Below are 23,475 nucleotides of genomic sequence, written 5' to 3' on the forward strand. Positions count from 1 at the left end.
GTGAGCTCCTTCACCCAGAGCAGGCAGAGCACCGAGCTCATCCCCAGGCTGGGGCTTCTTAGAGGAAAGTCAGACCCCAAGTGCCGCAGGTCCCCCCGGGGATGCTACCTGAGCAAACACATTCCGAAGTAGGGCCCCGAGCGGGCTGGACGGAGACAGGTGTGGTTTCCTTCAGGCCGTGCGGAAGGTTCTGGCCCCCCCTTCACCACCACCCTCCCCCACACTTCCCGTGCACGGCTACTCCACTCCCCACGGTGGGCGGCAGCCTGTAGGGGCAGAAGGAAGTGCTCCTGAGGCCGAGACAGCCCCGTTTCCTACTCTGCTAACCCTCTGAGATGTTTGCTCGGAAACACCGACGGAGAGGCAGCGGCACCTGGCATGTCTCCTGAAACAGCGGGGAGGGTTTGGAGAGCACACCTCAGCCACGCCGGGGGCATCAGGGCTGACCAGCCCCGCCCCTCGTGGTTAGGAAAGACGTAATGGAGGAAACAGACCGTGCGTGCTCTTAAGTTCCATCTAAATTTGTAAAAGATTTAACACAGAAAGCTGGAGCTTAGAACAAGACACAAGTTACACCCTTGTATGTGGTAAGAAATAACAGAGACGGACAGAGCCAGGGTCCCTGAGGTCTGGATGAGGCCCCCACTGTCTCACCAACAATCCCACACCGCCCCGAACCAGCTTCTCACCTGTAATGGAAGACAGGACACCTGACTGGTCTCCGCGAGAACGGGAGATATGATGGTAGCCACGCGTCCACGTGTGTGTTGCGATGTCTCACGCAGCTGCACGTACCTGCACATCTGCATACAGTTGTGTGTATCTCCACGTGTGCAAGTCTACCTGTGTGTGTCCATGTGTGTCCGCATGTGTGTCTACACGTGTGTCTGCACGTCTACGTATCTAGGTCACACCTGTGTCTACATGTTTGTGTCTAAATGTGTGTTTCCATGCACTGACATGTCTCTGGGTCTACGTGTGCCTGTGTGCCTGTGTACACGCGTCTGTGTACCCACATGTGTGTGCACATACATGTGTGCTCTGCAGGTGGTGTGTCCACGGGCTTGTGTACACCTATGCATCTGTGCACCCGTGTCTACTGTCCGTCCGTGTGGGCCTCCACCACACAGACCTGTGAGTGCACGGACATGTGGCTACACACGTGTCTCCCACATACGTGACTGTGCCACCAGCATGTGGCTGTGCCCGTGTGTCTCCCGTGTGTGCGACTCTGCCCGTCCCCGTGTGTCAGCACTTGTGTCTGCTGCGCGTGCACACGCCAACACTAGCACGGTCGTGTCCGGACAAGGTCGTGTCCAGAGCGAGGTAACAAGCATCTCACGGTGAGCCGACAGCACCTGCGCACACCTCCCCCGCCTGTGTGAAAGAGGCCTCTGAGACCCCTGACCCACGGGGCATCCTGACCCATGCTGGGCGTTCCAACGTCTTGGAAACAGAAGGTGGAGTGGGGGACAAGCTCCTGCTTCACCCTGTCCCCACAGTGTCCCCACACTGAGGCGTCTGGGCACAGGGGTGGGAGGGCCAAGGGGCAGCCCTCGGCCTCCACTGCCTTTCCAGCCACTCTCACCCCCCAGATGACAACCCCGTGCTGTAAGGTCGGCCCTGCCCCTTCCTCCCTCCCAGGAAGGAGCCAGCCAGGAAGTCAGGCAGAGGCTCCTTGCCTTGTCACCCCGCTAACGGAAGGAGCCCGGATACAGAACCAAGAGCACGGTCGACCCTCCAGCCCCGGTGTGCGCTGCCCGAGCTGCCGCATCCCACAGCCCCCGCTTCCTGTTCCGCAGCATCAAGGAGCAGTACGCACCCCGTGTGCAGTAAAAGCCAAGCGGGACAGGACTTGCGAGAGCGCTTGCAAAATACAGAGTAGGAGCGTCATCTTCTGTCGTCGGGAGCAAACCCCTCCGCCCCAAACGGAGGTCCCAGCAGCAACACTTACTGATCATTTACCTTAAAAGCCGTAGTCTAGTCAGGGAAGCAGGAAAAGCAACTTTAATGCAGATGCTGGGGAAAAAATCTCTCAAAACGTCATTAAAATATTAATCGTCACACAAGCTTTCTGACGAGAGAAATTAATGGGACACAATTAATGACCGAAATCTAAGCCAGCCCAAGCCCGGTGACGGCTGCAGCGGAACGGAGATACCAAGACGGCGTCCCCGCACGTGACACCGTAAGACACAAAGGAAACAGAACACAGGAAAGTGCGGATTTCCTTTTTTGAAAACTACTTGGAAAACAGAAATCCTGGGGATAAAAGAAAAGGAAAAAGATTATACTCACAGCCAAGAAAATACAAAGTGAAACCACATGCTGAGTAGTAACACCTAAAAAAACCCAAAATTTGGCTCATGAGAGATTACTGTTCAGTTGTTGTGAAATTCTAAACAGCAGACGTTGTCTTGAAAAATGTGAAAAGAGCTACTGTTTATTGCGTTCTAACGTGTACCCCGGGGGGGTGTTTGTCTGGGAAGCAGATGTCATCACCTGTGACCACACAGCCGGCCCGAGGCCACCGAAACGCACGCCGCCCCCGACTCGCCCCGCGGGACATGCACCCGCCCGTCCCCTTCACCATCCCCGTCAGCATCACAGACCGGGGAGCGGTGACCACACGCCCCGGTGCCTTACCTGACCGGTAGCGCTCATCGCGTGACCCTGAGGACCTCCGGCGGTGGTAGCGCGTGGAAGGAGCAGGAGTGACGGGAGCCCGGCGCTCGGGAGGCAACGCCTGATCCACCCCTGGGGGAAGGGAAACGGCAGAGTGAGGTAAGGCTCCACCCGGCGGCCCGAGTCCCTCCGTTTGGTAAAATCACTTGGTAGAACGGCGCAGCAGGTCAGGCACGTCCTGGACACGGAGCAGTTAAGGGAGAAGGGTTGGGTCAGGGGAAGGCTCGACTCGCGCCCTGACACGGCAGCCCGTACAGACCCCGCACCGCTCCCTGCCCGCACAGGCCTGCGCGGAGGGGAAAGCGGAGCCCACGGCCCCGAGCTACGGTCTCCTCCACACGGCAAACGCTCAGAAGGTGATGCTCGTTCTTGAAGAGATTCAATGACACTCATCAGGAAGGTGACCTTTATAACACACCCCACAGGACAGCTTAACGGTCCGATTCTGGGAACCAGGACTGTGCGGTCACCTCTGCTCGCTCAGTGTCTAACTCGGAAACCCGCTCCCTCTGATGCGAAGGGACCGGGAAGTCTCCATTTCCTTACGGTTGTGACGTGTCACCCGACGGGATACGTGGCCAATGACAGCTGCTCTGACGGGTCTTAGTTAAGAGCGGACCCAGGTCTGGCGACGACGATTCGGTGGCGCGTGGGACCACGAGCAGCGAGGACGGCGTAGCCACGTGACTCAGAAGGTGCGGCCGGAGCGGTCTGCTGGTGCCGACTCAGGAGTGCGGAGCTGCGGAGCACGGGGCACCCAGCAGTAACTGCTGCGTCTTCAGAATGGACGGCCACACCTGGCAGAGGAGGTCACCAGTGGTCGCATTTTAACCGAAACCGCTTCGTCTGTTTCCGCCATGGCCCCACGAGGGCCGTTTCCAGGAGCGCTGTGACAGTTCCTCGTGCTGCTGGCGGCTGCACACACTCCTTCCTTGAAGCAGGCTCCACGCTCAGCGCGAGGCCCGAACTCACGACCCCGAGACCAACAGTCTCACGCTGCACCGACAGACCCAGGCAGGCGCCCTGTGGAACCCCCGCGCCTGCTGGCACGTTTGTGGCCCGTGACGGGGTAGGTTTCCTGACTGTTACCCAGTTCCCTGCACCAGAACCGTGCTGCCGACACGCGTCCCTGAACGTCCTGATGACACAGCTGCCAGACCTCGTCCAGCTAGAGTCTGCAGGTAACCTTTAAAACCACTCTTTCCTCTGACGCACAGAATTCAGGAACCGAGGAGTACTATTAAGTCAAAGAAAAGTGTCCTCATTCGGTACTTACAGTCGTGTTTACAAACAAGAGCTTACGATCCCTCTGAACGGCCGTGTGAGACAACACACGGCCCCTCCCAAGAGCGCACCGTGCCCAGCCGTTGGCAGGATCACGAGTCGGCAGCGAAGCCCCTCCTAGCTGACTTTTCCTCTACTCCTGGGGGAGTATTTGCATCTTTGGGCTCCACCGTCGTGGTTTTCAACGGACCTCTCGCTAGTTCCTTCAGAATATCCCAACAGAAGTGAAAACCCTTCCCAGCCCTCTCTCCCCGGGGCCGTCCCTGACAACGTGGGGACAGTCTTGTAGCTCATTATTCCGTTTCCCTGAAGACCCTCCCCGTGGACCCCTCCTGCTCTAATCCGGGCCGGCAGGCCCAGACCTGCTGCACGCCCCCCCACCACGGCACCCCTTCCTCCTAGAACTGGTGTTCGCCCAGACGTCTAAGCAGAATTACATGGAAATCTGAAATTTTAAGAATTTGTAATAATCAATTTATTTGAAAGTTACGTGCATTCATTGCTTCTCACGTCAATCGCTCCGATGGTGTACTGTGCGTGAACAATCTGTCTCCCCTCTGTCGACTGCCACAGCGGTTACGTTACTCCCAGCGAGGAGCCGTGAGCTGGCGGCTTCCTCCTCTGGGGGTTATCACAGACCCATCTCCGGCAGCAGATCTTTGACCCGAGCCGCCCACGTCCGGAGGAGGAGACCCCGTCTCCTGGCTTGTGAGTCAACACAGGGGCGTCCGTCACTGGCGGCTGCGGCTGTTCTCCATCTCCGGGCACATGCTCAGACTGTGCCTCGCACCCCACACTGGAGGTGCTCAGGTCCATTTTTCCAGAGAACAAACATTTCTGGGGGAGGGAGGGGGACCGGGCTCACCCGCTTCCTGGGTGCCAAGCCTCATCGTCTCCCCGATGAGACCAGCTGCCCATGAGACCAGCACCGTCTGCTACCCTGGGCAGCCCCATCCTCGACCCCACATGGCACTAAAACCCGTCCGTTTCTCCCCCTTGTCCGTCCCGTGGATTTACCCTCCGTCTGTGCGCAGGTATCTCCGTGCGTTCCGTTCCGCATGCACGTTCAAGCTGCCAAGAGTGCCGGACTCTCCCCCACAGCCAAGTCCGTGGGCCTCTCACAGACCGGAGAGTCAAACACAGCCCCCAGAATTCCCTTAACCTTCTCCCCGCCGGGGGCCCCGGCCGGCCACACACTTCCAGCGATCGCAGGCCCCGTGCACAGGCCAGGGCCTCCCACACCAGTCCGCAGCCGATTCCATATGCAAACACGGACGTCCATGTCCACAGGCTGAAGCGCACGGCTCACAGCACAAGGTTTGAGAGAAACGAGTTAACTAGCAAAAGGAGAATAGCTTCACCAGCTCCCCGGCAACAGGGCGTTCTAAAGCAGTAAAACATGGGTGTGCACACCTCCATCAGTAATTCACGGTGAACGCAATCTGCAGCGGCTTCAAGCATGTTCCGACAAGGAAAAGCCATCTGTCCAACGCGCAACCCCTCCAGATAGGAATTTCCCGCCTGTCAACACTGGGGGCCTGAGGCCGTGCGCGGAGGGGTCTCTCCTGTCGCGTGTGAGGCAGCACGAGAACCCGAATCAGTACAGGAACACACCGAGCTCCGGACGCTCCTGCCACAACCAAGAGCCCATCTTGGGACCACCGGAGCGTGGCCGCAGCACGTGGGGACCAGCTCGGAGCAAGGACACTGGAAGGTGAGGGTCTCGAGGGAGCTCGGGAGACCTCCAAAAACACAGAAAGCCAGCGGGCCAAGATTAATCCTTTTTAGGCAACAACGTGGCAGGGATGGAGAGCAGCTGTGTCCCTCGCTTACGAAGCACTGTGCGGCAGACAGCGACCCAGCCTCGGGTCCCACATGAATCGAGGGACAGAGCACCAGGGACCGTGCTCCGGAGCCGTCCGTCACCCTGAGCCTTGGTTTCCCATCGTGCGCAGCTCTGCCAGGCTACACAGCCCCGGAATGCTCACAGGTGGCGGCCCCTTCCCTCAAGACGGGCACCCCCCCCACCAGGGCTTGCCGGTGCGCTGGGAGCCCCGTCCTCAGGGTGGAGAGGTCGCGGGCTGCTGGGCTCCATGTGCTAGTGCAGTGACCACTCTCATGGGCAAACCTGACTGGTCCCTTGAAGAGAAGCGGCCTCGTGATCTCACCGCCAAACAACACGTGCCCCGGTGACCTTCTCAGGACAGATGCTGCCCAGGGAGGAGATCAGGGCAGCAGACGGCTGTGAGGTCAGCAGACAGCGACACGTCCCTCGGATTCTTACTCAGGAGGCAGCCAGTCAGGAGCAGGGACATCTGTGTGCTCACCTCCCCCGCAGCAGTGCTGCCTCTGGCCACAGGGGGTCTCGGGGGCTCCTGAACAAACACTGGGGTCTTTCCGGCATGAGCAGGGCCCTGTGAGGCTCCCGCCAGGCATCCGTACAAACATGACCTTCCAGGAGGCTTCTGTTTCCCTCGAGAACCCCGAAGGGGCTTGGGAAGAAGGAACCCAGGAGTCCAAGAGGAAAGAGGAAGGAAGCCAGGCAGGGGATGGTGACCCAGCCGGGGACCCCGGCGCTCTGCCAGCAACAACCTCAGACCCCCGCACACGGGTCCATCCCAGTTTCTTCCAACACACGACGAAGAAAGAGCTCCGCAAAGGAAATCCCTCACAGCGCAGAGCTGTCCCCTGCGCAACCTGCCGACTCCAGGACCAGACGTGGAAACCACGGCGAATCTCACGCTCACGAGGAACGTGGTCCTGGGGCTCTGCGGCCTGGACATGCCACGTGCTTCAGGCCAGGAGACCTGCCGTGCAGACCACCCTCGCTCACTCAGGAAGTCAAATGTTCGAGGAAATATCAAGACTCCAATTCAGACAGCAAGGGAGAGAGAAAGTAGTCGCTTTCCACGTATTTTCAAAGGAAACTGCGAAGGATTTTGGAAGATGACTTCCACAAAAATGCATCTGGAATTCAAAACCAGAGACTTTGATCCAAATTCTGGTCTTACTCTTAGCCCGTGTGGAACTGAGCACATCTCCCAGCTTCCACACAGGCTGGGGAGCAGACGCGGACACGGTCACGAGCGAGTAGCGTCCCCGGGCCCTGGCTGGAACCTCTCGGTCCTGCGTCCTCGCCTTCAGCGCCCGTGGAGCCCGGGGCCCAGCGGGGCTCACAGCATCTCTAGGCCCCCACACACGTGGTCCTGCCTCAGGAGCCTGGGGAAACCGCGGAGGGCTTTTCCGTGATTCCGGTCTGCACAGAAACGATGTCTGAACTGTCCCCCACTCTTCTGGTACCGGACGGACTCTCAGGGCAGCACCTCCTTCCGCAGTCAGTGCCGTCAAGCCTCCGCAGAAGACACGCAGCGCACCGTGTGCACACGGACAGGGAACCTGCCGCGTCTGCTTTGTACGGACTCGGGTCAGAACGCGCACAGACAGAAATCCTCTTCCCTCCACAGTGGCCCCGACCGTCAGCCCGACTCCTGCCTCTGCCTCTCACGACCGAAGGCCTCGCCAAAATCTGCACACAACCGCTAACCATATTCCTGTCAACACATTTTAGTTTATGAGGGACTCATTCTGTGGAAAAGTGCAGAAGATCTGGAACTTTGGGGAGCTCGACGTGCACTCAGCACTCACTCTTTGGTCCCCGAGGAACAGAAGCTCAGAGGGAAAGCACGCACGAGGTCAGGAGCAGGGTCGCAGACGCCTGCGGGTTTCAGATACTCACACGAGCCTGTTCCAAAGCGGACGACTTCCTTGCTGCCCAGGCGGACACCCGGATCCCGCTCCCAGCTCTGCTCACGTGGCAGAAGCTGACAGGGGACACGGCTTCGTGTCCTCACCCTCCCCGTCGTCACCAGCCTCGGGGAGCGGCAGCCCGGCCCGCAGGGCACCACTGGGAATAACCGGAAATCCATGTGACCGAGGCCACAGCAGCGTGTGCAGAAACCGGAGTCCGGCAACAGCAGCAGCGGACTGTGCACTGAGATCATGACCGTGGGGCTCACCCAGGACCCGGGTCGCCCCCCCAGCCGAGGGGGGCTCAGTTCCTACAGCAAGTCCACCTGGGAAGGATTCATGCCGAGTCACACACCAGAAACTTCATTCAAAGACCCATTTTCTCTTTGGGGGGTTATGCGCCTGACACCCTGTCGTCAGGAACAGACCGCACGACGGGACCCCCTGCGGACGCGGTCCCCAGGTAGGCTGCTGTCCCCCCAGCCCTAGCCAGGATGGGCTCATGGGGCTTCCAGGCCCGGGGCTCTACTCTAGGGGACCCTAACTCCTGCTGCGGAGTGAAGACGCGGACCCGGCTTGCAACGGGCACCGGAGGGGCAGAGGCCTGGCCCGTGGCAGCTCGGCAGACCCAGGCCCCCACACGCTCTCTTCTCGGAGGCCCAGAAGCACCTGCCCGCAGTCTGCATCCTTCAGGCCAGATGAGGAAGGGCCTCATCTTCCGTGGGACCAGAGCAGAGCGGCACGCAAACACGCTGCCTCGGGCCTTGGCGGGGCTGGCTCCGGGTGCTTCCAGCCCCCAGAGCCCAAGCTCCAGCACCCGCTGGACACGCTGGTCGGGAGGACACAGGCAGAGGCCTACCTGCCACCAGCAGGGCTGTGACAGGGCCACAGACAGCAACTGGCCCATCCTTCAACAGATCTCTGAAAGCACCGACATCCTCGGGGCGAGCTAGGCACGGAGCCGTCAGAGCTCACCCACCGTCTGGTGCAGCTGCGCGACCGTGGCGGGAGTAGAGGCTCGTGTGGGGCGGGACCAGAGGGCCTGTCCTAACCCCAGGCATCCCTGCAGAAGGGACCCGGGAACCGGGCTCTGAACGATGCACAGGGGCAGGCAGAGGGCACAGGCGGATGCAGAAGGCCGCCCCACCACGGGCGTGGGACCCTCCTGCAGCAGGCAGGTCCGCGGAGCTGAGGAGGGGCCGGGCGTGCCGTGTGCAAAGTCCTTCTGATGCAGCTCAGCTGGGCTCTGGTGGGGCCGGCCGCCTCCCTGAATAGAAGCAAACGTGGCCACTCCACCCTGACCAGGAGAGGCCTGTCCGCCGAGGAGGCCGGTCCCCAGGGAGGAGGAGGAAGCGCAGACTCGTCCTCCAGTCTCGTGACTGTGATCCGCGATTCCCGGAACGTTGTCGGGAAAGCAAGTAGGCGCAGCTGGGCTCCAGGGGGACCACTGTCCACGGAGAAATGCCACGCGGTCGAGGGGACAGGCTCTTCTGACATACGCGCTGTGGGACAGGGACTCTGGCGCAGGGAAGTCTCGCCATCTGGGTAATGGCGGAACGTGACCACACGGCCTCGTCCCGGGAGCCACGGACACCCGGTTGTGGAAGCCAACGCGGGCGCAGGTGTGCCCGCAGAGACTGGTGGCGGTGGGTCTGCGTTCTGTCCTTAAAGTTGTATCAGGCTGGAGATTAATGACAGACTCCGCAGACAGGGACCAGGACAACGAATCAGTCTTAAGTAATATTTCCTCCTCGAAAATGATTGTTAGTGTGTTTTCCTGACGTCTTTTCTTTCTTCCAGAACAGTTTTTTCCTCGAGATTCAGGGATGCACTCAACACCATGCTCCACAAAGACAGCCTGTCTTCGGGGGCACCTGGTACCTCCGGGCGTCCAGAGAGGGAAACCAGGAGGCAGACGCTTCCAGAGCACGTCCGCTGGGACGGGCTAACGTGCGGGACTCCGACCCGAGTGCTCACATGCTCCTACAAGCCTCTCCAATTCAGAACTGTGTGTCCCAAACGACATCTTAGAAATGGTTTTAGAATACCTCCTAGGAGGGTTCCTCTTTTCTCTGACAGATAAAAATAATGTGAAAAAAAGGTTCACAAAACACAACGGCCTTACAAGAACGCGCTCATCGGGGTGAGGAAACTGGCCAAACAGACGCTTCTCCTGAGATCCTGTCCCCAGAGTGTCGCGTCTCCGACTGAGCACGTCGGGAAAGCCCGGCCGCCACGCCCCTGGCTCTCAGGCTGCCTCCCCGAGCTCTACAGAGTGAATGACGGTCCGCACACTCTCTCAGAAACAACGACTCGCCATGAACACCACCAAACGGGCTGGGAATCTGCTGTCCTGAGCCTTGAACCACGGGGAACCTGTCTTCCCTTCCTGGGGTGCTGGGCCGGGACCAAGGACCCCAGAGCAGCGTCCCCACGCAGACCGTCTCCTCCTCGCCTCGCAGTCAGGTGCGGGGGGGCAGGGGCTCCCTTGAACTGCGAAGCAGACCCCACAGCGAGCGCCTGAGTGCGCAGCTCTCACCCACCCGCCCCCGGTCGGCCAGCTGGGCCCAGAAGACGAGCGGGAGCCCCAGCGCAGCGCCTTCGAGACTGAAGCCAACACAACTGTCCACTTAGCTCTTTATTTCTTCAGGATTTTCAAATAATGGCCTTCATGTGGGATAAAACCCTACAGATAAACTTAAAGCGAAGCAATGCTCATTTTCTTGTTCTACTAAAAGAGGCGCTGAACTCATTTTTTGAGCTTCTTATATTCAAAACACGACCACAAAAGTCCCTGTGGCCTCTGAGCAGGCTCGTGGCCTCTGAGAACACACTCTCCGACCTCTGGCTCAATTTCCCTCTTTCCCTTTGGAAACGAGATCCCTAACCCAAGACTCCCTCGCCGACCCGGACGCCCGGGGTAGCAGAAGACCTGTCCGGGCCACAGGATGATAGGATCTGCCGCCTTCTAGGTGTTTCTAAGTGGTGTTCCAGCGGGGAGAACAGGGTGGTAAGACACGGCATCACGCCCTCAGAGAGGAGACTCAGAACGGGGCCCGAGGCCGTGCGACAGCTGGGGCGCGGGGGCTGGAACCCGCCCAGAGACCCAGGGCAGCATGTCCTCAGGGAGCAGCAGGAGCCCGTGGGGGGCCAGGGCTCACCGCGAACCCCTCCTGCGCCGGCCCCTGCCCACACGGGGTTGGCGGCCCTATCCTGCGGGGCCTCTCTCCGGGGAGGACGCTCACCGAAGCGAAAGTAAAACAGCGGCCGGTTCCCCGCGGTGCTGGCCACCCGCTCTCGGCCCGCGGCTTCTCGGATGTCGCACACCCCGATGTTGCCGGAGCGCGGTGCTCTTCCCGGGGCGCCTTCGCCGTGCTGCAGCCTGCAGCGGACCACGGCAGCTCCGTTCGCTGCTGTAACAAGTTGAGAAAGACTAATTAATGCAAACTTGCGTTTTTTAAAAATTTGTTACAGCACTGAGCAGAGCTGCCGCCCCATGCAGAACAGCACAACGGACCGCGCGACATGGGCCACCCTCCACGCCCCACTGCACGGTCAGCCTCGGCCTCCACACCGCCCGCGGACCCACTTCTGTACCCCCGGGGTGGGTGAGTCAGAGACACTCAGAGCCCACGAGGTCGAGAGTCCCCATGCGCCCCGGCAGTCCCGGTCAGAGATGCGGCGGCACCCCTGCCGGGAGGAGTTCCCCGCCCAGCCTCGGAGATGCCGTGAGCCTGGAGGTCCTGTCAGCAGACCACCAGGTCCTTTGCCCACGTCTGCTCCAAAAGCCTTCCACGCGCAGCCGTCAGCCCGCCGTGCAGCGGACTCGCTCTCTTCCACTGAACGGCACAGAGCTCCCCCTTCCTGAAGCAAGACAGCAGGAAAACCCAGCCACGGGGTAGCAGGCCAACACGACACGTCCACTTCCACCTCCACCTTCTCAAGCATCAGGCAAAGCAAGGAAAATACACAAAATCAAAACAAAACCACAAGCACAACAGAGAGCCCACCCGCCAAGTCAGGTCCCTGGAGTGCACACTGGGGGAAGCACCCCTCCCCGTGCTAACGGGACACGAGCAGGGGCCAGGGGAGTCGGGGGTCCCAGGAGGGAGAGGGACAGAGTGCGTCTATGCGCCGTGTGCACCTGCAGACCTAAGCCTACCAGAAGCGCTTGCAACAGGTCATGTCAACGGTGGGAACTACAGGGGTCCTTCAGGTGCTGCCCTTTCTCATTGAGGACCTGGGTCAGATTTGTCACTCCTAAAACCTAGCAGGTGCTCAAGGTCACCTCCAACGGAAATACGCTTCAGTCAGAACTGAAGGGCCAGAACCCCAGCCTGGCTGGGAGTGTCTTCCTTTTCCCGAAACGTGCAGAATGTCGGTCATGTGCACAGACATTCTACGCACCCGCACCCAGGAAACACTCGAACGAGACGGACTTTGTACTTCGGGAAGAACGCGCGGCGTCTTACAACCGCACTTCAGAACACGGCCCGCCTGTCCCGAGTCACAGCCCACGCGGGACGCTCTGCCGTCGAGACCTGCCCCCTCCGGACGGCAGCCAAAACTTCGGTAATTTAAACTATGGTCAATGGCAATGATTTTTAATTCACTAAACCAGAAGTCACGTTTACATTATAAATGCTCCCACAATTTTTGTTCAGAATCAGCATTTTAAAGTAATCCATGGATTCTTGCCAGATGAAAGACCCATTATATTTAGTTGCACAATTCCAGGAGAGTCCTCCGGGCCTCCCGTGTCCACGAGACACACGCGCTCACAGGGGAGGCTGGCGTGCCAGCGCCACGTCCGAAGTGTGACCTTCGTGCAGGCTGGGCGTGAGAAAGGATCTGCACTCGGGTGTCACTTGCGTGTTACACTTAAGTCTTAAAATTAGAGGCTTTATATACGCAGGGAGGGTACGTACTCGGAGGCTGGGGCAGGTAGGCTCCAATGAGTTTCGACCTCTTCTTCTCATATCCTTTTTGGGTAATGTCACCTGGAAGACACGGAAAGAGACACTCAGAATGGGCTCAGGGACGAGTGGGTTGCTCACCGGACTCTAAGACGCCGCAAGTTAAGTCTTTTGGGTCATCTGTTTGCCTTTTAATCACGATTTAAAGAAGAAAGCACCTGTCGTTGCCCCGGGCCCTCCCCGGCCCTCAAGTAGTCACGTGAGTTGCGTAAGAACCGTCGTTGGCTGCTGCTCGCCCCGGCCCTCCCTGCGAGGTCTCCACTCTCAGAGGACCCAGAATCCGAGGCTGCGCCCTCACTCACAGCAGCCGAGCAGGAAGCATTCCGGTCTGCGTGGCTCGCCTGAGCTCAGCCAACAAGGGACACCACAGGCATCGACGCAGGGGACAGTCACCCGGACCGCTGCCGGTCAGCGTCCTCCCTCACTGACCAACCCAGCCGGTCAGGCCCCAGGACACCACATTGCTTGGGGTGCATGAAAGTGACTCAGAGCACACGCAATGGGAAACACAACAGGGCAGAGACCGCGCGACCTACGGAAACCCACGGTAGGTGAGGAAGGTGCTTATCTTCCAGCAGAAACTGAGAGGTGAAAGCCAGAGGTTCTGGCGCAGAAGAGCGAGATAGCACGCTGACGTCCTCCCCAGCGCTGGGGAGCGGACACAGCAGCCCACGGGACCCACGACAGCCTTCCTGACTGTGCGTGCAAAGACACACCAGATCCTGGCTGTGCCCTTGAGTGTTCTGGAATGTTTTTTCCCCAATATTCTGATCAAACCATCATTCCCGAAAGAGCTGAACACCCACGTGCTAGTAGAGCGGATCGGTGAGCGAGCTTTTTCTCATGTCACACGCTCCCTAAATCTAATGTCACACGCTCCCTAAATCTGAGCGAACCATACAGCACACAGAGTGCCCGCGGACTGACCCGACAATCTCACGGCCCCACTGTGCCTTCGTGTGCACCCCGTGAAACACACGCCTCGTTTTAAACAATGGAGGTCTGTGCAAAGTGGTTCCCGCTATCAACCGGCCAGCATTTCTGAGGCCATGGTAGGTCCGCGGGTCACCGTCGGCAAGGATGCTCCCGGCACAGCGCTCAGCTGTACGCGCACCACGGCTGTGCCCACACCCACCGTCGGCGCCAAGGCTCTCTGCTGCTTTTGGAAACGCTCTATCCAATCCCCCGTTTTATTTACTTATTTTTAAAGATCTTATTTACTTCTTTGAGAGAGAGAGAAAGTGCACACACAAGCAGGGGGAGCAGCAGAGGCAGAGGAGGAAGCAGGCTCCCCACTGAGCAGGGAGCCCGACGCGGGACTCGATCCCAGGACCCTGAGGTCATGACCTGAGCCAAAGGCAGACGCTTCACCCCCCAGGTGCCCCCCAAGTTCCCTGTTTTAAAAGGATGTCTGAAACCTCAACAACCCGAACCCACATGCACGTCCACATCTGGAGCAGGCCTGCAGCTCACCGGGGAAAGGGAGTGAGCGAGCGCATTAGGACGCCGGCTGAGAAGGTCCGTCCGGGTCACACCCAGCACTACGCGCCTCCTGACACGTTAAAGACCAAGCACTGCAGAGGAAACAGCTAAGACCAATCAGCAGAAGCGCCTCAGGACGTGGGGCTGAGGTAGGACCGTGCGGGGCGTGGGTCGGGGTCAGAAGCACACAGGCCCCCAGGCTGCTTCAGGTCAGCCCACCTGCGTGCAGGGGATGGTGAGCTCCCAGGCCTGCTCCCAGACAGGCAGGAACTCTGCTCCTCAAGGACAAGGCGGTGCACACCCGAGGCTTCTCCCAGCCCCAGCAGCCCTGAGAAGCAGCTGCCGGCAGGCTCCCTGCGGGTTCCCCGCCCCGAGCACGCGTGCTGCCCCCACCGCTCTCTGAGCACAGCGCCGGCGAGGAAGCCAGTTCATTTCCGTCTCCCTCATCCTCCACGGCGCAGGGCAGCACTTCCCCAGTCCAGAGCCCGTCGGCTCCCAGCGAGGGAAAGGCTGTGACACTGGGGATGGGAAGCGGAAGACGCAACCGAGGGCCACAGCGGTCCCGGCTGCCCCTGAGCACGAGGCAGACACCTGCGGTTTGCCTGCCCTGCCAGCCCCTCCCCGGCTCTTCCCCAGCCTCCCAGCAGCTCGAGGCCCGAGTCCCAGCCTGGGTAAGCCGGCACCTTTCACGGTTGCTCTGCACCCAAGCTTCAGCTCACATTTAGGAAGGTCTCAGATGGGGCACCTGGGTGGCTCAGTGGGTTAAAGCCTCTGCCTTCAGCTCAGGTCATGATCTCAGGGTCCTGGGATCGAGCCCCGCGTCGGGCTCCCTGCTCAGCGGAAAGCCTTGTCCATCTCCCACTCCCCCTGCTTGTGTTCCCTCTCTCTCTAACAAATAAAATCTTTAAAAAAAAGAAAAACGTCTCAAAGGAACACGTTAAGTAAGGGGGGAAGCGATCCTTAATTTTTGGCACGGGACAACCTCAAAGAAAACTCAGTTTACTGTCTTACTTGAGGAAGTTCCAATTATCGAGACCTTAGACCTCAGGAAAGCAGGACTTTTCCTACTGAAACCAGGACTGTGCGACCCTGCATACCCCCCGATCCCACATAGCCCGACCCCACGCAGAAACGTGGGTGACAGGAGGCGTCCGAGCTTCCGAGCACTGAGTCTCGCGCCCCCCACAACCGGGAAACCAAGCCCGGAAGCCGGCAGCTCACAGGGATTTCCAGATTTTCCGTGCTCGGAGCCCTGCCTGCCAACGGCCCTTCAAACCCACAAGTGTGGAAAGACCATTTTTACTAAGCGACTTCCTCCAGATCAGGGGTCGCCGACTCCACTTCCAGTCTGCGGACTGTTCCTGCCCGTGAACCCGCCGGCAGTGAGCCACACTCCCTCGCACACCACCCGGCCCGCCCGGGCACACGAGCCTCCAGGCCGCCCCATCGTCCCCGGGACAGCGGGTCTCACAGGCGAGAGCAGGCAGGAACGTGCTCGTGTTTCCCGGCCGGGGCCCCAGAGCAACGCAGAAAACACGTAGACCAAATCCCCAACGGCCACCCTGGAAGCCGCACCCTGGACCGTCCGCCCCGCTCCTGCCTGCCCGAGACTCACTCCCGTCCGTCAGGGCCGCTGGGCCTTGGGGCGCTCTCGTCACGCCGCCTGGACGGCTGCTTCGGGCTGGCATCTGTCACACGTTCAAGCAGCCGCTCCTCAAACCCAGGGCGCGGCGCCATCAGGGGCCACCATCCCGCAGAGCCGAGCCCCAACCCCGCTGGCTCGTGAGCCGGCATGGCACACAGGTGCCGCAGAGCAACACCGGGTACCAGCCGGACGGTGCCCGCGGGGCAGACCCAGGGTTCCTGCAGGGGCTCCCCAAGAGCCCGGCATTAACGTGTGGTGACCACAGCCGGAGCGTGTGCCCCCAGGAACACCCAGCGCCGTGGCAAGGGGCCAGGGTCACTCGGGGCTGAGACGCCCTCCTGCTTGTCCCCTCCACGCGCAAGTCCGGGATGTTCAACGGCGCGCGCGAGCGTCGGTGGACGGCAGCCCCACGGGTTAGCGGTGACACCGCCCTCTGCACACAAGCAGACCCCCGAGGGCGGGGCTCTTCCGTGCTGCCCTTCGTTCCGGGCCTCCGGTGAGGGTTTTTGTGCAGGTGCTTGAGAGAGCAAGGGTAGCAGACGGAGGAAGGACGGACGGGCAGACGACGGACAGAGGGGAAGGATGAAGGACACGCAGGGTGGACCTGAGCTCCGCACACAGCTCCGCCGTCCTGGACCGCTCCCCGGGCTCCGCCCCAGGCTGACCCACAGTCAGGGCCGGGACGTCTCCGGGACGGCACAGCTTCTCCGTTCCTAGCCACCCGTTCAGGCTGAAGGATGGATGGGCGCCCCTCGCCCGTCAGCCTGGAGCTGCAGCGCCCACCGCCGGCAGAGAGGGGCCATCCATCCCGCCACACCTCTCAGCAGGAGTTTATTTAACGTCTGTGGTTCCCCGTGGACTGTCCGCAGCCCACGGCAGGCTCAAAAGACCGTGCTAACGTCCAGGGACCCCAACCACAGGACTCTGTACTCGAGTTCTCACCACAAAGCCCCTCAAACGGCACATTTCTACATTTCCGAGCTCAGGACACCTGCCACCCAACACGCTTTCATTTCAGGAGAAAGACACAGACCGAAAAGTGCAGAAATCATCTCTCCTCCGTGAGCAGAACGTAAAAGCAATCTTTTGAATGTTTTCCACTTTATCAAAAATATGTAAATCACGATCCTCTAAGAAGCTTCTTCCGGCTTAAAACTCAGCAGGAGAAACCACAGTCACATGTTCTCTTACAAAGAGAAAAGATTTGCAGACAGGTTCTCAATTTAAAATGAAAACCCAAGGAAAGCAAAACCACCGGCCACAGCCGAGTAACACTGAGAAGGGGTCAGTCTTGTCCGCTCCGAAGGAAGCACCCTCCTCCGCGCGCCGTGGCCCCGAGCTCCAGGCCAACCCTGAGTCCCAGAAAAGGGAAAGTCAAGCAGATGCCGGACTGATGTGCACACCGCAGGGCCCCACCTGTCCGACCTGGCCTCACTCGGGAGACCCGGGCCCCCCAGGGAAGGGATCGGAACCAGCCCCCCGGGGACACCTGGCTGAGACGTGAGAGCGTGACGGCCGCGGCCTCTCCAGGCGACGGGACAGCGGGTCGTGACGTGCCCATGGGACAGGACGTGCCCCAGAGCAGATCACGTGCCACAGGCCACCTCCACGCTGGAGCCCGTCAGGGGAAACAGACCCGCTGGCGGGACGCTCTCCGTTCCTGGCATCGGAGCGTTTCTTCATCTGAAGCTGGCACGTGTGCTGCATGGAGCAAAGCGATCATTCCCTTGTTTGGAATTTCACAGCCGTGAGGAGCCGACTTCACGTCCCCCTGAGCCGATGGCTTTCTAAGGCATACGGAGCACAGAGGATGGCGCTCTCCCTCCGGCCCGGCGGCTGCAGGCGTGGTGCCAGCTCGGTGCCGAGCTCTTCTTCCAGGATGGCACTGTGACGTCAGTGCACGCACCCACCTGCTCAGGAGCGGAAGCAGGAGGAAAACTGAGACCTTTCTGTCCCCGAACACTGCTAGGGACCCTGCATGGTCAGCTTCCCTCCCTGGGCTTCCCCTTTCTCATCGATAAAATACTGGCAGGGACGCCTCCCACCCACCCCCATAGTGGAGACCACGGAGCCACAGGGCGTGGGAGCTCTCAGGAGCCCCAGCAGGACACCGAGTCTGACAGCCACAAACACTTCCCGGGCTCTGTGATACGCCCATGCCGGGACGACGCGGAGGCAGCGAGGCGCCCGGGCAGGGCTCCCGCCCTGGAAACGCGCCCACCCTGCATGGCCCACAGGTGGCAACTGGAAAGGACCCTCCAGGGACAGGCGGCCAAAGACAGACGATCTACAGAAGCCCCAGAAGCTCTGAGCAAACCCAGAACCGAACCCTCACGGGTGTCTGGCTGCTTCTGTCCTCTCCCTGACACCGCCACCCAGGGCCAGCCGCCCCCCGTCGGCGGGACAGCCCCTCACCGCCCCTCACCGCCCGCGACCGCCCGCGACCACCGCGACCGCCGCGACCGCCGTGACCGCCGCGACCGCCGTGACCGCCCACCCAGCGCGTCCTCCCTCCACAGACACGCCGATCGTGGCAGCACCGCGGCCCAGGAGCCCCAGGACGGCTGAGACCACGCCCACCAGCAGGGCCCGCACGTCCTGGCAGAGCCCGGCCCGCGCCCGCCACCACTCCCGTCACTGCGCTGACACAACGCGCTCCCCGATGCCAGCCAGATGCGCGGCTATGGTGACAGTCTTCAGTTCTTCAGAGGGGGAGGCCACACTTGCAACGTAGAATTCAGAAATTCAAATTCCATAGGGGACTCCCGCTACGACAGTTGGGACAACTGTAGATCCTTTCGTATGAACGGAAAATCATTAAGGCCTGTTTAATGCTCAGTGCGACGGAATCCTCGGGACAACCACCGACTGGCACAGTTAGGACTCTCGTGGGAATGACCAGAGGCTCCTTTCGGCATTCGGTCAATGCCATGACCACAAAGAAAAATACCACAACTGGACCACCGTGTCACTCCCCACCCGAGCCAGCGAGGCCCAGAGCCGCTCCCTCAAGGTCTTACTTTAAGTATCATCCTGCGTTCCCGGGGCCGTTTGCCTCGGTTTGTGCGGAGCTCCAGTTGTAGGAAGGATGAGAGGACACCCGGTTTTCTCCGAACACGAGAGGCGTCCGCGCAGCCCCGCAGACGAGCGCCCAAGCCACAGAGGAGCCGGGATCCGGACCCTGACCTGCCCCACACTGGGCTTGCCAAGAATCGCAGCAGAACCTGTTAGATGCTCGGGTGCTGACGGCCGTCCACAGAGGACACGTGGGCCTTCTCCACCGACAGCCAGGCCCGCCCGACAGCCCAGAGCCTTCCATCTGCTCTGACCATGTCTGCAAACTATTAAAAGAAACAAGGGTCCCCGTCTGGGTATTTCCTGCGGCCCAGAGATGCCTCCCATGGGGGAAAGCAACTGTACACGCCTGGTGCCACGTCCTGGGAACGACCACACGAGTCTGAGACGAAGCCGTTTCCGGTTCTCAGACGGGACCCACAGCGGCAGAGCCCAAGCTTGGCTGGACAGTGGTTGTCCTCGCCACCGTCACTTTGTGGGAACACTCACGGACCACGGGGACCACAGGTAAAATGTGTTTGGTGCAGCAACACTGTCTTCTCCCAACGCTTGCCCTTTACAGACTTACGCCGGGTTATGAGGTTCCTACAACATCTGTCAGCTCTGAAGACCCAGACGAACCCAACACGTCAGGGTACCAGCTGCCCAAGGTCCTCCACGGAGACAGGACAGGAGCTCCCCGTGCGTGCCCTTGGGAGGAGCCAGGCGTGACTCCCCGACGGGTCACAGGGTGCAGGGAATGGCCTTCCCCAAGCAAACCACACGCTGGGATGTGGAACTCGAAACGTAAGTGCCATGAATCCGGTTCTTCAGGAACAGGTCAGGACGGGGAGGCATCCAGAGAGGTCTCAAGGTATGTGAACTCTGCTCTTCTGCTCTCTGGCTGAGTCATGCCCGGCCACCGCTCTACAGACACGTGGTTTCGTGGCTACCACTCTCTGGCCCGTGGCCGCGTCTCGTGGCACCAAGGGCAGGGAATGAGGGAAGACACATACAAACTGTTGTGTCCAAGACATGGCTCCTGGCTGTGACACGACCGACATCACCTGGAGGCAGAGGCGTGGTGCCTGGGCCTCGGGAGCTGGCTAAGCTCCCCCCACAGACGCTCAGGCGTGGGGTGCAGGCCCGTTCCCCCTCCTTGAAGAAAGGAGCCGCACCGCCCCCCACATTCAGCTGGAGGACAGCACAGCCCAGCGTCCCTCGGACCTCCCGGAGACACAGACCTGAACGGGAGTCGGGGACAGCTCCGCCGCGGCTCTCCCCTGCACCCGGTCTTGACCTACAACTTGGTGATGGCAGGCGAAGGCCGCTGAGCTGTACGCCCACCCGCTCCTCCTGCGGAACATCTGCTGACCCTACGCCGTGCCGGCCAGCGGAGGGTCGTGCGGCAGGAGACTCAGCCCCACCACCCGATGTTTGCTCCGCGGAAGATTAAATCACAGCTCTACTTCCACTTCCGAACTGTTTTAAAGGAGGGAAACAGGGCTCCTGGGGGCTCAGTCACTAAGTGTCCGGCTCTTGGTTTCAGCTCAGGTCACGATCTCAGGGTCGTGAGATCGAGCCCCGCACTGGGCTCCGTGCTCAGCGGGGAGCCTGACGTCCTGTCCCTCCCCATGGTGCGCTCTCTCTCCAAAATAAATAAATAAATCTTTGAGCAAACAAAAAAGGTGAAAACAAAATAGTGACTCGGTGAGTGATTCCAGTGACGATCCTACCCGGCTCCATCTGCCAAGAAACGGGAAACAACGCTAGAGACACGGCTTGTACTGGACAGGGTGAGAACGGCTGCGCCGACCTCCCGCTCGCTGGTGTCGAGATACAGAATGAGAACGGGAAGACTCCGCACGGCTTGTGTCAAGGAAAGAGAAAACAGTCGCTTCACAAAGTTCTGTTGATTCATTTGAGAGAGATCAAGAGAGAAGGACATTAAGAGCCAAGTGGGGACGGAACAGGGGGCGGCAGGTGCCCGGCCGAGCGGGGAGCCCAATGCAGGGCTGGATCCCGGGGCCCTGAGGTCACGGCCTGAGCCGAAGGCAGACGCTTCACCGACGGAGCCCCCAGACGCCCGAGAAAACAGAATTTTGACAACAATCACAAGGATTTCTCCAGCTCTTAACCTCCTGTTCAAGGGGAAAGGGAGCCACACTTGGATGGATCCTTCCCAGAAAACGAGGCTGCGCGGCTAACACGGTTTAATTCCTTTCCAGAAGACTCTTCCCACCTGTTCTCCCGTAAGGCTTTCACGCAGACTCTCCGCCCACCGGAAAAGTCTGCAGCCCGTAACGGCTCTGTCTGGACCCGTACCAGGGACTTGGCCTAAACCTGCCTGTCGCTCCGACATCAAAGCCAAGTCAAAAGGCACAATCCCGCGGCGAGTGTTTCACCGGAGAGCGACACTCCAGGTTCCCGAGTGTGCTTCCCGGAGACAGAACTGCTTTATCTTTGGGAACGAGGAGACCGTTGCACGGGAAGACCTCCCCTTGGTGTCCGCGAGCACGTGGACTGCACACCCCAGCTGACCCCCCAGTGCCCGGCCGGCCGGAGGAAGAGCGAGCAACAGGGGATTCTTCCGCAGGCCCCAGGCTGCCTACGAACGCTCACCAGTCACGGCGGGACGGACATCTGTTGGAAAGTTCTGCAGAAGATGCCGACCACACTCCAGCGGCCGCAGGAGGACAGCTGCCATGCGGAGGGGTGTTTGCTCCCACAGCCCCGGTCAGAGCTGCTTCCCGAGCCCCTCATGCCGCAGGCGAGCCCTTGCACACCCCCTGCGTCCTGTTATACACACTGTGGGGTCCGACACCGAACGGTGAGGATCTCATCACCGGCATCCACGTGAGGGCCACGTCGGTAAGAGACAAAGAGAAACAGGGTCCTCAAGCTACAGGAGGCCAGCTCAGGGGAAAACACCCTGGAAACTCTGTGATCGAAATTGTGAATAATGAGACTTTATGCTGGCATTTCGCATTACGTTATTTAGCAACTAAATAATTCAGTGTATCTTTTTTTTTAATTAAGAAAGCCTAAAGACTGACAAGTAACTTGGTTCTTTTCAGCTTCATAATAAAAAGAGGAAACAAGCCAAAATTCCTGAGACATCACACCTTAGGCATCATCCGTCTCCTGGCCTGGCAAGCGCGCAGCACCCAGCAGGGAAGGGAGGCTGGGAAAGAGAACGGCAGCTCCTCGTGCTTCTGTGTCTTGACCCTCGGAGCCCCGTCAGAGCTCAACGCCATCAGCATTCAGATGCCTGAGCGCGTGACTCAGCAGACCCTGCCGGAGAGCGGGGTCCTAGTCCCACCGCAGGAGACCAGACACTCCAGGAACATGCATCTCCGCGTCTGCTCCCGCAGCCCAGATGGCGCTCGGGACCCGGGGCCACCACGGGGGAGGAAGGGGTCCGGATACACGGGGAGCCGTGGTGTCGTGGCTACCAGGAGCTCCGAGGAGCGGTTACAAGTGCAAACTCCTAAAGGCAACACATAACTAAGAGGGGGAGAGCAAGCAGTTGATGCGTCAACTGCTTCAGTCCCTTTGGAAGATCAAAGAGCCGTGAAAACATGAGCCGGGGGCCCGATGCACAGGAGACAGGGCCGCCTGGCCCTCGTCAGTGGCCAGGGTTGGGTGAAGCCCGCCAGCTTCTCCGTCTGCTGACCTCCCTTCTTGGCAGCACATCCCCAGCCGGAAAAACCCATCAGGCTTCCCTTCGTCGCTGTGTGTCCTGACTGGTAAGCACCCAAAACACACACTCAATCATGGGGATCATCCCATAACGTATAAAAACACCCACACACCCCAGACTAATAAGACCGCACATGTCCGTTAGCCCCAACAGAATACCACTTTACAGGGGGAGACGGGCTGCTGAGTGAGGGAGCTGTGGCCCCACGGACGGCGACGGTGTCCCCTGCCGACCCAAGGAGACCAGGAACGGACATGCATGGGCGGGGTGGCATGGCCGCTAAACCCGGTGAGTGGCGGGCACAGCGGGGCCAGCACAGACGGCGCCGGCGCGGCCACAGTGCATCCCAGTCCGCGCCGCGCCTTGGGAGATGCTTCCAGATAAACACGCAGGACAAGCGGCCCCGACTCGCCGGAGCAGCGTCGCTGACGAACACCCGCCGAGACCCCACACTCTGTATCCCCCGAACACAGGACTGTCGTCGAAACGGACACCTGAGAGTGTGAGATTCACGAAAAGCAGACGGGCTCAGGGAGGCCTGAAGGAAGCACAGCACTGTTCTCCTGCCCCCACCTCGGGACAGGGGGTCTTACAGAGTTCTACGCAAACTAAACACTAGAATCCCGGGAAGCAACAGCAGCACATGTGTACGCACACAGTTCTGTGTCTGTGTGTGCACGAAGGGCGCACATGTGTCTGTGCAGGTCCCTGCGCAGGCATGTGCTGGTGTCTCCGAGTCCGTGTGCGTGTCCCTGCGGGGCACACACCAGTGTGGTCTGTGCGCCCGCACGCATCTCTGCACACACGCGTGGGTCTCCATGTGCACGTGTGTCCGCACACAACTGTCTCTGTGCACGTACGTGCATGTCTGCGTGTGCAGCTCAACTGAAGCCTTCAGA

General features: G+C 60.1%; 1 protein-coding gene across 3 annotated transcripts in view; it reads right to left on the reverse strand.

Annotated features, from left to right (window-relative positions):
* Window positions 1-23,475, reverse strand: part of DIP2C (disco interacting protein 2 homolog C) — a 345,413-nt gene that overhangs the window by 172,216 nt on the left and 149,722 nt on the right. For 2 of the 3 annotated variants that reach the window (XM_059403972.1, XM_059403974.1), the window contains exons 2-4: window positions 12,645-12,716; window positions 10,962-11,129; window positions 2,647-2,757 (exon numbers count right to left, since the gene is read on the reverse strand). In XM_059403972.1, coding sequence (XP_059259955.1) covers window positions 2,647-2,757; window positions 10,962-11,129; window positions 12,645-12,716 — 351 coding nt within the window. The remainder of the gene's footprint in view (window positions 1-2,646; window positions 2,758-10,961; window positions 11,130-12,644; window positions 12,717-23,475) is intronic. The other variant, XM_059403973.1, reaches the window with a different exon arrangement.

This window comes from Mustela nigripes, chromosome 6, assembly GCF_022355385.1.
Source record: "Mustela nigripes isolate SB6536 chromosome 6, MUSNIG.SB6536, whole genome shotgun sequence".
NCBI classification, from domain to species: Eukaryota; Metazoa; Chordata; class Mammalia; order Carnivora; family Mustelidae; genus Mustela; species Mustela nigripes.